Below are 18016 nucleotides of genomic sequence, written 5' to 3'. Positions count from 1 at the left end.
TACAGACTGCATGGATAGGTTGGAGCACCAGTTGGATGCACTTAATAGCATGAAGGTGGCAGAAAGCGTCACGGATAGGAGCTTTAGAGACGTGATCACATCCAAGTTGCAGGCAGATAGATGGGTGACTGCTAGAAGGGGTAGGCATTCAATGCAGGAATCCCCTGTGGTCATCACCCTCTCTAAGAAGTATACCATTTTGGATACTATTGGGGGAGATGGCCAACAGGGGCTAACAGCAGTAGCAGCTAAAGCATTGGCACCACGGCTGGCTCTGTTAAGCATGGAAAGACAAAGAGCACAAGTTATAGGGCACTCTATTGTCAGGGGTGCAGATGGATGCTTCTACGGACGAGTGGGCAGAAAGCATTCTGAAGGAAGAAGGTGAACAGCCTGAGGTTGTGATACATATTGGTACTAACAACATCGTGATGAGGTTCTGCAGCAGCAGTTTAAGGAGTTAGGTAGAAAGTTAAAAAGCTGGGCCTCTAGGGTTGTAATCTCAGGGTTACTCTCTGTGCCACATGCCCAGTGAGGGTAGGAACAAGAAGATAGTGTAGCTCATCATATGGCAAAACAGCTGGTGTAGGAGGGAGGGTTTCATTTATCTGGAGCATTGGGGTCTCTTCCAGGGCAGGTGGGACCTGTACAAGAAGGACAGGTTGCATCTAATCTAGAATGGTATAAATATTCTGGCCAGGAGGTTTGCTAGTATCACATGGAAGGATTTAAACTAGTTTATAAGAACATAAGAAATAGGAGCAGGAGTAGGCCATCTAGCCCTTCGAGCCTGCCCCGCCATTCAATAAGATCATGGCTGATCTCAAGTGGATCAGTTCCACTTTCCCACTTTGGCAGGGGGGTGGGAACCAAAGCAAAAGTGAATTAGCTGAAGGGAAACCAGAGAGTAGGGCCAGTAACACTCAGAAACAGCATGCAGGGTGGGGTTGCTAATCAAAGAGGGTCTGGTGGACTGAAGTGCATTTTTTTTCAATACGAGAAGTGTAACAGGTAAGGCAGATGAACTTAGAGCTTGGATTAGTACTAGGAACTATGATGTTGTTGCCATTACAGAGACTTGGTTAAGTGAAGACAGGATTGGCAGCTTAACATTTCAGGATACAGATGTTTCAGATGGGATAGAGAGGGATCTGAAGGGGTGAGGCAATACCAGTTAAGGAGAATCTCACAGCTGTACTGCAGGAGAACACCTCAGAGGGCTCATACAATGAGGCAATATGGGTAGAATTCAGGAATAGGAAAGGTGTAGTCACAATGTTGGGGGTTTACTGTAGGCCCCCCAACTGCCAGTGGGAGATAGAGGAACAGATATGTAGGCAGATTTTGGCAAAGTGTAAAAGTAACAGGGTTGTTGAGGTGGGAGGTTTTAACTTCCACTCAGTGCTGGGGAGTGGATGGGGCAGAGTTTGTAAGGAGCATCCAGGAGGGCTTCTTGAAACAGTATGTAGATAGTCCAATGAGGGAAGGGGCCATACTGGAACTGGTATTGGGGAAATGAGCCAGGTGGTCGATGTTTTAGTGGGGGAGCAGTTCGGGAACAGTGACCGCAATTCTGTAAGCTTTAAGGAACTGATAAAGATAAGTATAGTCCTCAAGTTAAAGTGCTAAATTGGGGGAGGCAAATTACAACAATATTAGGCTGGAACTGAAGAATGTAGATTGGGGGCAAATGTTTGAGGGCAAATCAGCATCTGGCATGTGGGAGGCTTTCAAGTATAAGTGGATAGGGATTCAGGAACAGCACATTCCTGTAAGGATGAAGGATAAGTATGGCAAGTGTTGGGAACATGGAACATTACAGCGCAGAACAGGCCCTTCGGCCCACGATGTTGCGCCGACCAGTTAAAAAACAATGACCCACTAACCTAAACCAATCCCTTTTTGGCCATAAACCTATCCACGGAACCTTGGATAACAAGAGATATTGTGAGCCTAGTCAAAGAGAAAAAGAAAGCATTTGTCAAAGCTAGGAGGCTAGGAACACACAAAGCAAATGTGAAATACAAGGAAAGTCGAAAGTCAGGCAAGGAGTAAGGAAGGCTGAAAGGGGTCACAAAAAAGCATTGGCCAGCAGGATTAAGGAAAATCCCTAGGTTTTTTATACATAAATAAAGAGCAAGAGGGTAGCCAGGGAGAGGGTTGGCCCACTCAAGGACAAAGAAGGAAATCAGAGGAAATGGGTGAGATGTTAAATGAGTACTTTGCGTAGTATTTACCAAAGAGAATGACTTGGTGGATGATGAGTCTGGGAAAAGGTGTGTAGATAGTTTGAGTCATGTTGAGATCAAAAAGGAGGTATTGAGATTCTTGAGAAGCATTAAGACAAGTCTCTAGGATCTTATGGGATATAACCCAGAATACTGAGAGGGAAGGGAGGAAATTGTTGGGGCCTTGAGAGAAATCTTTGCATCCTCACTTGCTACAAGGGAGGTCCCAGAGGATTGGAGAATAGCCAGTGTTGTTCCTTTGTTTAAAAAGGGTAGCAAGTATAATCCAAGTAATTACAGGCTGGTGAGCCTTACATCAGAGGTAGAGAAATTATTGGAGAGGATTCTTCGAGACAGGATTTATTCCCACTTGGAAATAAGTGGACGTATTAGTGAGAGGCAACATGGTTTTGTGAAGGGGAGGTCATGTCTCACGAACTTGATCAAGTTTTTCGAGGAAGTGATGAAGATGATTGATGAGGGTAGGGCAGTGAATGTTGTCTACATGGACTTCAGTAAGGCCTTTGTCAAGGTCCCTCATGGCAGACTGGTGCAGAAGGTGAAGTCGCATGGGATCAGAGGTGAGTTGGCAAAGTGAATACAAAACTGGCTTGGTCAAAGAAGAGAAAGGGTAGTAGTGGAAGGGTGCGTTTCAGAATGGAGGGCTATGACAAGTGGTGTTCCTTAGGGATCAGTGCTGGGATCTTTGCATATATAAATGCAAATAATCTTTGTAATATATATAAATGATTTAGAGGAAAATGTAACAGGTTTGAATAGTAAGTTTGTGGATGACACAAAGTTTGGTGGATTTGCAGATAGCAATAAGGACCATCAGAGGATACAGCAGGATATAGATCAGTTGGAGACTTGGGTGGAGAGATGGCAGATGGAGTTCAGTCCAGACAAATGTCAGGTAATGCATTTTGGAAGGTCTAAAATAGATAGGAAATATACAATAAATGGCAGAACCCTTAAGAGTATTGATAGGCAAAAGGATCTGGGTGTACAGGTACACAGGTCACTGAAAGCGGCAATGCAGGTGGAGAATGTAGTCAAGAAGGCATACAGCATGCTTGCCTTCATTGCCTGGGCATTGAGTTTAAAAATTAGCAAGTCACGTTGCAGCTTTGTAGACCCTTAGTCCGCACTTGGAATATAGTGTTCAATTCTGGTCGCCACACTGTCAGAAGGATGTGGAGGCTTTGGAGAGGGTACAGAAAAGATTTACCAGGATGTTGCCTGGTATGGAGGGTATTAGCTATGAGGAGAGGTTGGAGAAACTTGGTTTGTTACTGGAACGATGGAGGTTGAGGGGCGACCTGATAGAAGTCTACAAGATTATGAGAGACATAGACAGAGGGATAGAAGCTTTGTCCCAGGGTGGAAGAGTCAATTACTCGGGAGCACAGGTTTAAGATGCGAGGGGCAAGGTTTAAAGCAGACGTATGAGGCAAATTTTTTTACACAGAGGGTGGTGGGTGCTGGAACTCGTTGCCAGGGGAGGTAGTGAAAACAGATACGATAGTGACTTTTAAGGGGCATCTTGACAAATACATGAATAGGATGGGAATAGAGAGAAATGGTCCCCGGAAGGGTAGGGGGTTTTAGTTAAGTCAGGCAATGGTCACTGCTGGCTTGGAGGGCCAAAGGACCTGTTCCTGTGCTATAATTTTCTTTGTTCTTTCCACACGGTGAAGCCTTCCATTGTTTGCTGGAGCTGAGAGAGAGAGAGCTAAGATTTTACCTGTTAAAAACCTGTTTAAAATAAGTTTAAAGCACTTTACTCTTTGTAGAACTGTTTAAAGCATTTATTTATTGTATTTACTGCTTTAAGAATTCTGAGGGTGTGGTGAAAAGGCATTTGTGGACCAGCCTGCTTTAAATCAGCGCCAGGTTTAAAAGGAGGCCTGGTGTAGACAGCGGGCAGCGTCTGAGCGGGCAGCGGAGTGAGTGGGAAGCAGAGTGAGTTAATAGGGCTTAATATCAAAAAGGGCTGGAAGGAAAAAAGGCCAGGTGAGTTTGTTTGAAAAAAAACAAGGAAAAAAATTTTTTTCCCATAAAAAATTACAGTGAATAATGGAGGGGCATGTGATGTGTGGTTTCTGTATGATGTGGGAACTGGCGGACCCCAGGGTCCTTCCCAGTGACCATGTCTGCAGTAAGTGCAGGTTGCTGGAGGAGCTCCAGCTCAAGGTGGATGAGCTGGCCTCTGAGCTACAGACACTGAGGCTCATCAGGGGGAGAGAGGGTGCCCCTAGACTGGCTAAATCTAAGGGTCAGGGACAAAAGGGGGCTGCTGGGAGGAGGAGGAAGGGGGGTGAGGAGCGGAGGCCTCAGCCTCTTAATCTGCATAACAGGTTTGAGGTTCTTGCTTCCAGTCTGGAAGAGGACGAGGCAGGTGAGGTTGGTGAGCAAACTGCACACGGTACAGTGATGCAGCAGGACATAGGCAAAGAGAAGGGGAAAAGGAACGTAGTAGTGATTGGAGATAGTGGGGTGAAGAGTATTGACACTGTCCTTTGTCACAATGACAAAGTGCACAGAAGGGTGTGTTGTCTGCCTGGTGCTCGGGTACAGGATGTTGCAGCTGGGCTGCAGAGGAACCTGGAGTGGGAGGGTGAGAACCCAGTCGTTGTAGTACATGTGGGTGCCGGCGACGTAGGCAAAGTGCGGACTGAGGATCTGGGGAGGGAGTATGAGAAGCTGGGAATGGAATTAAAAAGTAGAACCGACAAGGTGGTCGTCTCTGGGCTACTGCCTGAACTGAGTGCAGACGGGCGTAGGGTTGACAGGATAAAGGAAGTGAATGGGTGGCTCAGGGATTGGTGTGGGAGGAATGGGTTCGAATTTATGGGGCATTGGCACCAGTATTGGGGTAGGTGGGACTTGTTCGGGCGGGATGGGGTTGGTCTGAATCGTGCTGGGACCAGAGTGTTGGCGAATCGAGTAAAGAGGACTGTAGACAGGGCTTTAAACTAATTGGGGGGGGGAGGGTGCGAGGGTAGGTGACGCTACGAGGTCTAAAGTTAAGGATAGGGTACAGGTAAGGGAAGAGGCCGAGGATGTCCCAATTGGTGGCGTTACGGCAAATAGGGTCCAGGTGAAGGCTGGGATGAAAGCACTTTATCTGAATGCACGAAGCATTCGGAATAAAGTGGATGAGCTGGTGGCGCAGATCGACACAAATGGATACGATCTGGTGGCCATTACAGAGACGTGGCTGCAAGGTGACAGGGACTGGGAGCTGAATGTACAGGGCTATCAAGTGTTTAGGAAGGATAGGCAGGAGGAAAGAGGGGGTGGCGTAGCTCTGCTGATTAAGGATAGTATCAAGGTGGTAGCAAGGGATGATATCGGAGCCAAGGAGCAGAATGTGGAATCGTTGTGGGTGGAGATTAGGAACAGCAAAGGGAGGAAGACGCTGGTGGGTGTCGTCTATAGGCCCCCGAATAATGATCTGGAGGTGGGGCGGGCTGTTAACACGCAAATAAGTGCGGCGTGCAGGAATGGGACGGCAGTAGTTATGGGAGATTTCAATCTGCATATTGATTGGTCGACCCATGTTGGACGAGGTGGGCTCGAGGAGGAGTTCTTGGAATGCTGCCGGGATAATTTCCTTGAACAGTGTGTGTTGGAGCCGACGAGGGAGCGAGCTATCTTGGATCTGGTGCTATGTAATGAGGCGGGTAGAATTAGGGACCTTGCGGTGAAGGATCCTCTTGGAGAGAGTGATCATTGTATGGTGGAGTTTCTGGTGCAGATGGAGGAGGAGAAAGTGGGTTCCCGGACACGTGTCCTTTGTTTGAATAGAGGGGAGTATGGTAGGATGAGAGAAGAATTGGCAAATGTTGACTGGGGGAGTGCGTTGGAAGGTAGGTCTGCTGAGGAGCAGTGGAGGATCTTTAAGGAGATCTTTCTTGGTGCTCAGCAGAAATTTATTCCGATGGTTAAAAAGGACAGTAGGAAGAGAGGTAATAAGCCGTGGATAACGAAGGAGGTGAAGGAAAGTGTTAAATTAGAAGCGGAGGAATTTAGAGTAGCTAAGAGCAGTGGGCGAGAAGAGGATTGGGAAAGGTTTAAATGTCAACAAAGATTGACAAAGAAGTTGATAAAGGAGGGTAGGAGAAGCTATGAGGCTGGGCTAGCACTTAATATAAAAAAGGATAGCAAGAGTTTTTATAAATATATAAAAAGGAAGAACGTTGGTCCTTTAGAGGATGAGAAAGGGGAGCTAGTGGTAGGGGATGGGGATATGGCTAAGGTCTTGAATAACTTTTTTGTTTCTGTCTTCACGGAGGAGGACGTGATTAATTTGCCGGGTGTTAGAGATGGAAAGGTGGTAGGAATGGAGGGTCTTAATGACATTACTGTTACTAGAGAGGTGGTGCTCGACAGACTGGAGGGGCTGATTGTGGACAAGTCCCCAGGACCGGATGGAATGCATCCGAGGGTTCTGAAAGAAATGGCGGAGGTTATAGTGGATGCCTTGGTGGTTATTTTCCAGACGTCGCTGGATTCCGGGGAAGTGCCGGAAGATTGGAAAACGGCTAATGTTACGCCGTTGTTTAAGAAGGGTGCCAGGCAAAAGGCGGGGAATTATAGGCCGGTTAGTTTAACGTCTGTGGTAGGTAAAATGTTAGAATCCGTCATTAAGGAGGAAATTGCGAGGCATCTTGAAGGGAATTGCTTGATAGGGCGGACGCAACATGGTTTCATTAAAGGGAAGTCGTGTCTGACAAATTTACTGGAGTTCTATGAGGATGTGTCTAGGGCAGTGGATAGAGGAGAGCCGGTGGATGTGGTCTTTCTGGATTTTCAGAAGGCGTTTGACAAGGTACCTCACAAGAGGTTATTGCAGAAGGTCAGGGGACATGGAGTTGGGGGTAGGGTGTTAGCGTGGATAGAGGATTGGTTGTCAAATAGGAGGCAGAGAGTGGGGGTCAATGGGTGCTATTCGGATTGGCGGTTGGTGACTAGTGGGGTGCCCCAGGGGTCGGTGCTGGGGCCTCAGCTATTTACCATTTATATAGATGATCTGGAGGAGGGAACCGAGTGCAGGGTGTCGAAATTTGCTGATGACACCAAGATTGGGGGAAAGGCAAATTGTGCGGAGGGTGTGGAGAGTCTGCAGAAGGATCTAGATAGGCTGGGCGAATGGGCCAGGAAATGGCAAATGGAATTTAATGTTGGCAAGTGTGAGGTGGTCCACTTTGGTAGGAAGGACTATTACTTACGTGGCGAAAAACTGCAGCAGGTGACGGTGCAGAGGGACCTCGGGGTCCTTGTGCATGAGTCGCAAAAACCCAGCTTGCAGGTGCAGCAGGTGGTCAGGAAGGCGAATGGGATGCTGGCCTTCATAGCGAGGGGGATTGAATATAAAAGTAGGGAGGTCTTGCTGCAGCTGTATAGGGCATTGGTGAGGCCGCAGCTGGAGTACTGTGTGCAGTTTTGGGCGCCGCACCTGCGCAAGGATATTTTGGCCCTGGAGGGAGTGCAGAGGAGGTTTACTAGGCTGATACCGGAGTTGAGGGGATTGAGCTATGAGGAGAGGCTGAATAAACTAGGCTTGTACTCGTTAGAGTTTAGAAGAATGAGGGGAGATCTCATTGAGACGTATAAGATGATGAATGGGATGGATAGGATAGAGGTGGAGAGACTCTTCCCGCTCAAAAAAGACAGTAGGACTAGGGGGCACAGCCTCAAGATAAAGGGGAGGCGGTTTAGAACGGAGTTGAGGAGGAACTTCTTCACTCAAAGGGTGGTGAATCTCTGGAATTCTCTGCCCGTTGAAGTGGTGGAGGCTGCCTCGCTAAATATTTTTAAGAAGCGGGTTGATGGGTTCTTGATAAGAGAGGGGATTAAGGGTTATGGGGAGAGGGCGGGAAAGTGGAACTGAGCCACAACAGATCAGCCATGATCTTATTGAATGGCGGGGCAGGCTCGAAGGGCTAGATGGCCTACTCCTGCTCCTATTTCTTATGTTCTTATGTTCTTTGTTCAATATGAGTCTCAATCACCTGGCAAGCAGGCCTTCAAAAGCATTCCTTGAAAATAGAAAAACTCACACATACTAACTTTTGGCCATGATTTTTCCAACTGTGTCATGCAGTGGTAGCACAATATTTCACTCTCTTTCACTGTTGAGAACGCTAGATTATGAATCAAAGGCTGGTGAACAGTCATCATGGGTTATTCCTCATGTGAGCCAAGACAATGAGGATGGAAATATGTTTGAACTTCTGTGCCCCAGTGCAAAGCACCATCTAATTCTCATCTGACACCTACTTTTCAGCAGTTGTCACTGAATAGTTTTCAGAACATGAGGAAACCTTATCAGGTGATGGCTAATCTTTTTGTGGACCGTATTTAGCTGCTTTTCCCCATATATTCAGTTCCTTTTTTAAATTCATTTGTGAGACATGGAGCGTCGCTGGTTGGCCAGCATATTTGCCCATCCCTGGTAGCCCTTGAAGGGCGATTGAGAGTCAACCACATTGCTGTGGCTCTAGAGTTATATATAAGCCAGACCAGGTATGGTCGGCAGATTTCTTTCCTTATAAAACATTAGTGAACCAGATGGCTTCTTAGAACAATCGACAACGGTTCATGGTTATCAGCAGATTTGTAATTCCAGATATCTTTTATTGCATTCAAATTCCACCATCTGCTATGGCAGGATTTGAATCCAGTTCCCCAGAACATTAGCTGAGTTTCTGGATTACTATTCTAGTGATAATACCACAAGACCATCACTTTATGCCCTTGTCTACATCAATGGTTGAAAGCTTCAAGTTTTTGGGTATCCATATCACTAATGTGTCCTGGCCACCCCCCCCCACACCCCCCCCACACCACCACCCCCCCCCCACCACACCACACCCCCCCCCCACCCCCCCCACCACACCACCACCCCCCCCCCACCCCCCCCACCACACCACCACCCCCCCCACCACACCACACCCCCCCCCCCACCCCCCCCACCACACCACCACCCACCCCCCCACCACCACCACACCACCACCCCCCCTATAGTTAAGAAAGTCCACCAACACCTCTACTTTCTCAGAAGACTAAAGAAATTTGGCATGTCAGCTACAACTCTTACCAACTTCTACAATGCTCCATAAGAAGCATTCTTTCTGGTTGCATCTTGATATGGCTCCTGCTGCGCCCAAGAGTGCAAGAATCTACAAAAATTCATGAATGTAGCTCAATCCATCATGCAAATCAACCTCCCATCCATTGACTCTGTCTACACTTCCCGCTGCCTCGGCAAAGCAGCCAGCATAATTAACGACCCCACGCACCCTGGACATTTTCTCTTTCGCCTTCTTCCATGGAGAAAAAGATATAAAAGTCTGAGGTCACGTACCAACCAACTCAAGAATCTTCCCTGCAGCTGTCAAGACTTCTGAATGGACCTACTTCGCGTTAAGTTGATCTTTCTCTACACTCTAGCTATGACTGTAACATTACATTCTGCACTCTCTTGTTTCCTTCTCTATAAACAGTATGCTTTGTCTGTATAGCTTTATAGCAAAAAACAATACTTTTCACTCTATACTAATACATGTGACAATAATAAATCAAATTTAAAAATCCCCTTTACTCAAAAAAACCATCAATCTACGTCTTCAAAACTATAACTTACTTAGCATTACACAGCCTTTTGCAGAGGGAATTGCAGTTTTCCACCACACTTAATGTGAAAAAAATTGTTCCCAATTTCACGAATTGGTGGGCCAAGCTCTAAGGCTTCTGCTTTCTCCCAGAACAAGTAATTCTGTATCTACCATATCAAATCCTGTTTTTCTATTAAACACCTTGATTAGATGAATCATTGTTTAACCTTCTAAACTCAAGGGAGTAGAAACCAAGACTATGCCAATTATTTGGTATCATTTTAGTGAATCCGCAATATACTTCTGTCAAGGCTAATATATCTTTCATGAAACTGGGGCACAAAAACAAAATGCAGTACTTCAGATGATGTTTGGCGAAGGTTTTTTTTAATAATTAAAGCATCAATTCCTAGCTTTTATAGACCATAAGATAAAAGATCTATATTCCTTTTTTTTTATATAACTAAGGGACCCAAGTTGATTTCTTTCTACCATAGCCCAAGAATGAAATATTAACCCAAATGTTACCCAGCAGAAGTCAGCCAAACCTGTACAACCCAGGCTTCAAATCTGAGACGTTCTTGAATGAAAGACAGTTACAAACCAAAGGTCAGTCACTTTTTCTGCTATGCCCAACTATATGACATTTCTCTGCCATTCATTCACCTACCAAATATACCAAGCTTTATCCTTGATGTTATTAAGTTCCAACAGCTGGGAAACCATAATTGATGACAAAGCATCACGCAGATCCATTTTATTTGCATAAAAGAGAATCGGGATTTGTCTGCTCTTGACATCTGCAAGTACAAACAGGATATTCTAAAAAATCATGTTTTACTCTTCACCTGAAATCAGAGACAGATTCCAATTTCTCAAATACCTGGCTGAACAGTTTTACTTTCAATTCCCCTGCAGCTTTTGCCTGAAAACATGTACTCTTGTAAGAGCATGGATTTAGAAACACCAGGAACCCTTGAGTCTTTTTCTCAAGTTCCTATTCTTCACGTTAAATTCAGGTAGTGAACAAATTTCAAGCTGTTCAGTACATGGATGTTTATTTCCTATTGGATGTCCACATGCATGCTTCCTAGCAGAAATCACGAGATAATGACAGGAGTGACAAACATCTGTTAAACTACTGAGCACAAAAGTGAAATGGAGTAGAGAGTTCAAGTAAAAGAAAAATCCAGCAGGTCTGCCACCATAAGTTGCAATTTGGGACTTCTACTAAATGACAAAAATCAAGAAATCCTGTCAGAGTACATAAAGCATACCTCAAGATTCTGCCAAGGAGAGAAAAGGAAAATAAGCTCAAATTAACAGTTAAATGTCCTAATGAAATCTGACATGAAAATCTGCACCTTGATTTGAATTCAATTCTGTGAAAGGGAGTTCACTGCATCATCTAAAACAGATAGCAGACATCGGGACCAATTTTATCATCAAGTTGCGCCTGTTTTCAGGTGTGAAAACTTGGTAAAGTCGGATGTAAAGCAAATAGTGCAATCTGCACCCACCTCCGTGCCAGTTCCCCCTTTACCAAGGCCCGAAAATGGCTGCGATCAGGACCGCACCTGAAACGGGCGCAACAGCCATTAAATGTATTTGCACGTATTTAAATTGACTTAATAGGCTGCATGCCCAGTTGTTCCAGCACTTTCCCCTTCACCACCATGTTCGTCCATCCAGAATCGGTGCAAAACAGACATGCTTCACAAAAGTCCAATTCGGGCGTTCTAGTCAGTGAAGAGGTAAGTGCCGAGCGTTCAACGGCTCTCTGCTTAAGATTGGTGGTGGGGCAAGGGGGGAGTATGCTGCCACTCTGTCTGAGATCAGAGAGAGGGAAGGGGGGTTCGCTGACACTTTGTCTGAGATCAGTGAGGGGGAGGGGAGGTCTGTTGCCACTCTGCCTGAGATCAGTGAGGGAGAAGGGGGGAATGGCCCATGATTGGTCTGGGTGGCGTAGGGGGTGGGGGGGGATAAGGGGATCAGTAATGTTGGGGAGGTGGGGCAATGCTTGTGGGGCCAGGGGTAGGCATTATCCTGCCCAGGAGGGATATGGCAGGGGAACTGCATTCTATTATTCATTTCCTGCGCGTACGGAGTTGGAGGTCCCGATCGGAGCTGCACGATTTTGGATGCATTAAGCCACGCCCACAGGTTTCTGCAGTGTGATTCAGAATTGTTGATTTTTTTTTAGGTAGCGTGCATAATGGAGGTGCCTGAGAACACGTCTAAATGTCGGATCTGAAACACTCCCAGTTTCATTTCTGCCCAGCACTTAGAATCAAAATGGTAAAATTGGGACCATAGAGTCCGACATTACCTGGATGTATGAGGAGGGCATCTAATTCTTGTTTAGCCACAACAAGTCTCACCTTGTCCCCACAGTCGATGACAAAAATAATGGCCTGGGTCTCCCTGCAATGATTCAAATGTTGTAACTTTCAGATGAGGTCAGAAAATGCACAGTTCCACAATGTCAATAGCTCTATGAATCAAACAAAAAATATACAGCTGCCTAGTGAGGGCTTTTAATTCTTCAAAAGTGCACTATCCTAATGAGATATAAGCTAAATTTGAGGAACAGGAGCCAGAATTTGCCAGCCCCTCTTGCCAGTGGCATCTTCCAGTCCTGGTGAAGTCATTGGAAGTTTGAATGGCTCGTCGTATCTGCCGAAGGGTAAACCCGCCTCAGCGGGACTAGAAAATCCTGGGCAGCATCTCAAACCTATCTGGTTCACTAATGTCAATTTACAGCCTTCCAGACTCTAAATTCAGTTCAACAATTTCAGATCATAACCTCCGTCCTCAGCTTTTCAGATGGCAGCTATTAGTGACGATTCTGCTTTCCCCATTTACATCTCCTCCAAACCCATGTTTTGTTTGTTTACTTGTGCCATCTTCTTTTACCTTGCAACATTGTTCTTTTTGTCTTTACAAACCATACCCTTCCCCCTTCAATGCCTCTGTACTAATATAAATACTTGTCACATTTCTAACATTTTCCAGTTTAGAAGGAAGGTTATCGACCCAGAACAATCACTCTTGCCACAGATGCTAATTGATCCGTTTAGTATTTCCAGCATTTTTTGTCTTTATTTCAGACATCCAGCATCTGCAGGATTTTGCATTTGTGTCATTCATGTAAGTAGAGAGTGTAGAGCGCAGAGTGATTGGAGAATGGTGTGACTTACAATAAAGTCAGGGGTCAGGAATTTGGCGCAAGCAGGAATTTGGCAGAGAACATAAGAATAGGAGTAGGCTACTCAGCCCATCCATCCTGCTCCGCCATTCAATACTATCATGTGATTGTAAAAATCAATGCCTTTTGAACATATTTTCCTCATAATCCTTTACTCTGTTGTTGATCAGAAATTTGCTCATCTCTGCTTTAAACAAACACAATGACCGGCTTCCACATCCCTCTGGGATAGAGAATTGTAAAAATTCATAACCTTCTGTGTACAGTGATTTCTCCTCATCCTTTCTTTGAAATTGTGCCTCCTGGTTCTAGATTCCCCATCCATGTTACCTGCACCTACCTTGTCTATGTCTTTAAATATTTTGCAGCTTTCAATGAAATCATCTCTCATTCTTCAAAACTCTAGTGTATACAGGTCAAGTTAACACAATGTCTCTTCATAAAACAGTATTGCTGTTGCTGGAACAGATCTGGTGAACTTCATTGTACTCCCACCATGGAAATAACATCCTTTCTGAAGTAAGTGGACCATTATTGCGGACAGTATTCCAGGTATAGTCTTACCAATCTTCTATATAATTGAAGCAAGACCTCACTACAAGAGGATTTATACTTAAATCCTCTTGCGATAAAGGCCAACATTCCATTAGCCTTCCTAATAGCTTGTTGCACCTCCATGTTAGCCTTCTGTGATTTATAGGCAAGAACACCCAGGTCCCTTTGTAATCTACACGTTTTAATTTCTTACCATTTCGGAAATATTCAACACATCTGTTCCTTCTCCCAGGGTGGATTACCTCACATTTTCCACATTAAATTCCATCTGCTATTAAGTCTGTCCAAATCTTCCTGTAGCCGCTTTACATCTTCTTAACAACACACATTCCCACTTTGTTTTGTATCATCTGCAAACTTGGAAGTATTCCATTTGATTCCCACATCCAAACCATTGACCAATATTGTGAACAACTGTGGCCAAATACCAATCCTTGCAGTACCCCATTAGCCACAGCCTGCCCATGCATGAATGACCAGTTTGTTCCTGCTCTCTGTTTCCTGCCTAAGGATTTGTTCCTTGCTCTCTGTTTCCTGCCTAAGGATTCATCAATCCTTAATCCATTCCAGTAAAATGCCTCCTATCCCATGTGGTTTTATTTTGCTAATCAATATCCTGTGGGGGACTTAATCAAAAGTTTTCTGAAAATCCAAATGTACCATGTCCATTGACTTTCCATTTTGTTCGTGACAAACTCAAAAACGTTCAACAAGTTGGATTGCCTGGTGACACAGTGGTTAGCACTGCTGCCTCACAGTGCCAGGGTTCAATTCCAGCCTCGCTCACTGTCTGTGTAGAGTTTGCACATTCTCCTTGTATCTGTGTGGGTTTTCTCCAGGTTCCTCCCACAGTCCAAAGGTGTATGCGTTAGGTTGATTCATCATGCTAGATTGACCCTTACCGTCAGAAGGATTAGCTGGATAAATATGTGAGGTTACGGGCATAGGGTCTGGGTGGGATTGTTGTCAGTGCAGGATCAGTGGGCAGAATGGCCTCCTTATGCATATAGAGATTTTATGATTCGATGAATACACTCCCAGTAATGTGGCTGTCCTCTTTATATTCCCTCTTTATATTCCTATGTTCTACCCATAAAGCCTTATTTGAAGACCCTTCCAAGATATCATTTCTCCTCTACCAGTAATTGACTCCTTAATTAATAGTGCAGCACCACCTCCCTTTTTACACCCTCCTCTGTCATGTTAAAGATCCTACCCTGGAATGTCCAGTTGCCAGTCCTGCCTTTCCCTCAATAATATCATGCTTCCATGTGTAAATCCAAGCCCTTAATTCACCAGTGTGAAGAAGTTCCCGTTCAGAAAAAGAGGTGCAGAGAAAGAGATTCCAAGCAGAAAAAGGGCAGATCTTAAGTGGAGAGGGTCAGTAGAAGTCCTGGTGATCAATGATTGTTCAGGCTAAGCCCTGAAGATCTAAGGAGGCAGTTGAAGGTGGTGATTTCATGCTTTGGGCCACTGGGGCAAACCCCTTTCACACAGTGGTATTCTGTTCAGCACAGCAAAACAATTGAAATTGTGCTTGTGAGTTGGTGCTGGAAAACAGATTCAGGAATCTGTGCTGATACTTGCTGATAAGATTTCCATGATGAACTTTACTGTTCTAATTGTAAAGCATAATGGCTTTGCCAATTGCTATGACATTTCTGGAGATGGAAGATTTATCCCCAAGTAATTAACAGAAAAACTGAAGTTAAAGGCACAAGCTAAGAAAACAGATACAATTGAGTTAATGTTGCAAGGGTTGTAATCCATTTAGCAATTCAGATAAGTTGGCTAGAATTCAGGTGCAGATCAAATAGCTTGTGATAGAAAGAAATAGAGAAAAGTAAAAACTTGAACTTGTCAAAGAAATGGAAATGCAAAAGGTTGAGGTTCAAAGAGATTTAGAAATCAGACAGTAAAGAGCAAGAGGGTAGTCAGGAAGAGAGTTGGCCCACTCAAGGACAAAGGAGGGAATCTATGTGTGGAGCCAGAGGAAATGGGCAAGGTATCAAATGAGTACTTTGCATCAGTATTCACCAAAGAGAAGGACTTGGTGGATGATGAATCTGGGAAAGGATGTGTAGATAGCTCAAGTCATGTTAAGATCAAAAAGGAGGAGGTATTGGCATTCTTGAGAAACATTAAGATAGACAAGTCCCCAGGGCTTGATGGGATATACCCCAGAATACAGAGAAAGGCAAGGAAGGAAATTGCTGGGGCCCTGACAGAAATCTTTGTATCCTCACTGGCTACAGGGAAAGTCCCAGAGGACTGGAGAATAGCCAATGTTGTTCCTTTGTTTAAGAAGGGTAGCAAGAATAATCTGGATTATTACAGGCTGGTGAGCCTTACATCAGTGGTAGGGAAATTATTGGAGAGGATCCTTTGAGACAGAATTTATTCCCACTTGGAAATAAGTGGACATATTGTTGAGAGGCAACATGGTTTTGTGAAGGGGAGTTCATGTCTCAAGAACTTGATCAAGTTTTTCGAGGAAGTGATGAAGATGATTGATAAGGGTAGGGCAGTGGATGTTGTCTATGTGGACTTCAGTAAGGCCTTGGACAAGGTCCCTCATGGCAGACTGGTAGATAGTCAGAAGCTTTTTCCCAGGGTGGAAGAGTCAATTACTAGGGGGCACAGGTTTAAGGTGCGAGCGGCAAGGTTTAAAGGAGATGCATGAGGCAGATTTTTTTACACAGAGAGTAGCGGGTGCCTGGAACTTGTTGCCGGGGGAGGTTGTGGAAATGGATACGGTAGAGACTTTTAAGGGGCTTCTTGGCAAATGCATGAATAGGATGGGAATAGAGGGTTATGGTCCCCGGAAGGATGGGGAGTTTTAGTTCAGTCGGCCAGCATGGTCATTGCAGGCTTGGAGGGCTGAAGGACCTGTTCCTGTGTTGTAATTTTCTTTGTTCTCTAAAATGAACTGACTACAGAAAATCCTAGGTTATAGGTGAAAGAGAATAGTAGTTTGGATGAGTTAAGTCCTGCACGAAACTTTAAAACAAAGGGTCTTTGCATTGTGCCTAAATTCACTGAAGACTGAAGAGTTAAGAGGTATTTTATCTCATTTGAAAAGGTGGCTACAAAGTTAAAGTGGCTGAAGGACACATGGGGTGCTATTTTCCTGGTCCAATACGCTGCTTGAATAGGGCAGCAGGCCAGGAGACATCTGCTGGGGGCCTTTAGCGGTATTCGCAACAGACGTCCAGCCTATCATTAATCTCCCAGGTCATTTTTTTATGTGTAATCAGCCTCAAGCCAGAAATCAGATCAAGGCTGATTATCATATGGAAATCGTTATTTCCGTATCATTAGTGAACCTGGGACAGTGTTGTCCAGGCTCTCCGATGTCTTCCACCGCACCGGGAGAGGTTCCTACCAACTAATTACGTATGTCCCCATGGATGGGGATCAGGTGTGATTACCCTACTGGGGGGGACAGAGGTCACTGAGGCCCTCCCGAGAGATCAGGGGCAGAGGGTGGGTGCCCCTCGGGCAGTCATTCTGGTGCATGACAGGGCCAAGGGGCGGGGCCTGAGGGGGCAGGGCCAGTCAGTGGTGGTGGAGGGGTGGACCTGCTGCACACTCTGCATTAGAGATTGGTGGGGTTGGGAGGGAGGGAGTGATCGGAGCTGGCCAACGTGGGAGGGGGATGATGCTGCCTGGACATGGGGTGAGGGATATCATGGAGGCCGGCAAGATCAGAGGGATGGAGAGGTCATGGATGCCAGTGATCAATGGGGATGAGGGTCAGGGATGACAATTGGGAGGGCGACAATGAGGAGGGACAGTATGCATGCACTGATCTCCCCTCTGACAGGTTGGCACATGCGCAGTGGCCTGCTTAGCATGCTGATTCCGTCCTCTTGGTGGGATTGTGATGCATGGAGTTCCGGAGGTTCATTCGGCTCAGCTTGCCCAAAACACAGGTGGGAAAACTCGCATATTCCCACCCGTTGGACACTTAGTTTTTTGGGGGAGAACTGCCCCCATGAGTCTTATGTTGCAAATCATCTGTCAGGAAGGCAATGCATGTATATTCTAGCCTGTCGGAAGTACAATCCTCAGAGTAGGAGGTGTAAAACTACAATACTTCACGCACATGAGTGTGTCCCTGAAGCACATCAGTTGAAATTTCAGACTATAAAGGAAAGACTGAATTAATTGTTTGTAGGATTTGCTAGGGAGAAAGAGAAGTTGTTTCAGACGTAGTTTTCAATCACTGAAGTTAGAACAATTTTTTTGAGAATGTAGAAGAGCTAATAATCCTGGCAGAAATTTGAAACAACATCCCAACAGCTTTTAGGTCACACCTGAAATGCCACAGAGTTTCTCAGGTAAGGGACAAAGTGATTCTGGCAGACGGGAATGATATTCACATAGGTAGCTAGAGG

General features: G+C 45.3%; 1 protein-coding gene across 1 annotated transcript in view; it reads right to left on the bottom strand.

The window, feature by feature from the left end:
- LOC145342456 (ADP-ribosylation factor-like protein 6) overlaps positions 1-18016 on the bottom strand; it is a 48505-nt gene that overhangs the window by 13076 nt on the left and 17413 nt on the right. The window contains exons 4-5 of the mRNA XM_080188020.1: positions 12183-12277; positions 10524-10653 (exon numbers count right to left, since the gene is read on the bottom strand). Coding sequence (XP_080044146.1) covers positions 10524-10653; positions 12183-12277 — 225 coding nt within the window. The remainder of the gene's footprint in view (positions 1-10523; positions 10654-12182; positions 12278-18016) is intronic.

Source organism: Carcharhinus amblyrhynchos, chromosome 4 (assembly GCF_965287045.1).
Source record: "Carcharhinus amblyrhynchos chromosome 4, sCarAmb.v2.hapA, whole genome shotgun sequence".
NCBI lineage: Eukaryota > Metazoa > Chordata > Chondrichthyes > Carcharhiniformes > Carcharhinidae > Carcharhinus > Carcharhinus amblyrhynchos.
The sequence above is the reverse complement of the archived record's forward strand: the minus strand, read 5'-3'. Positions and strand labels throughout refer to the sequence as shown.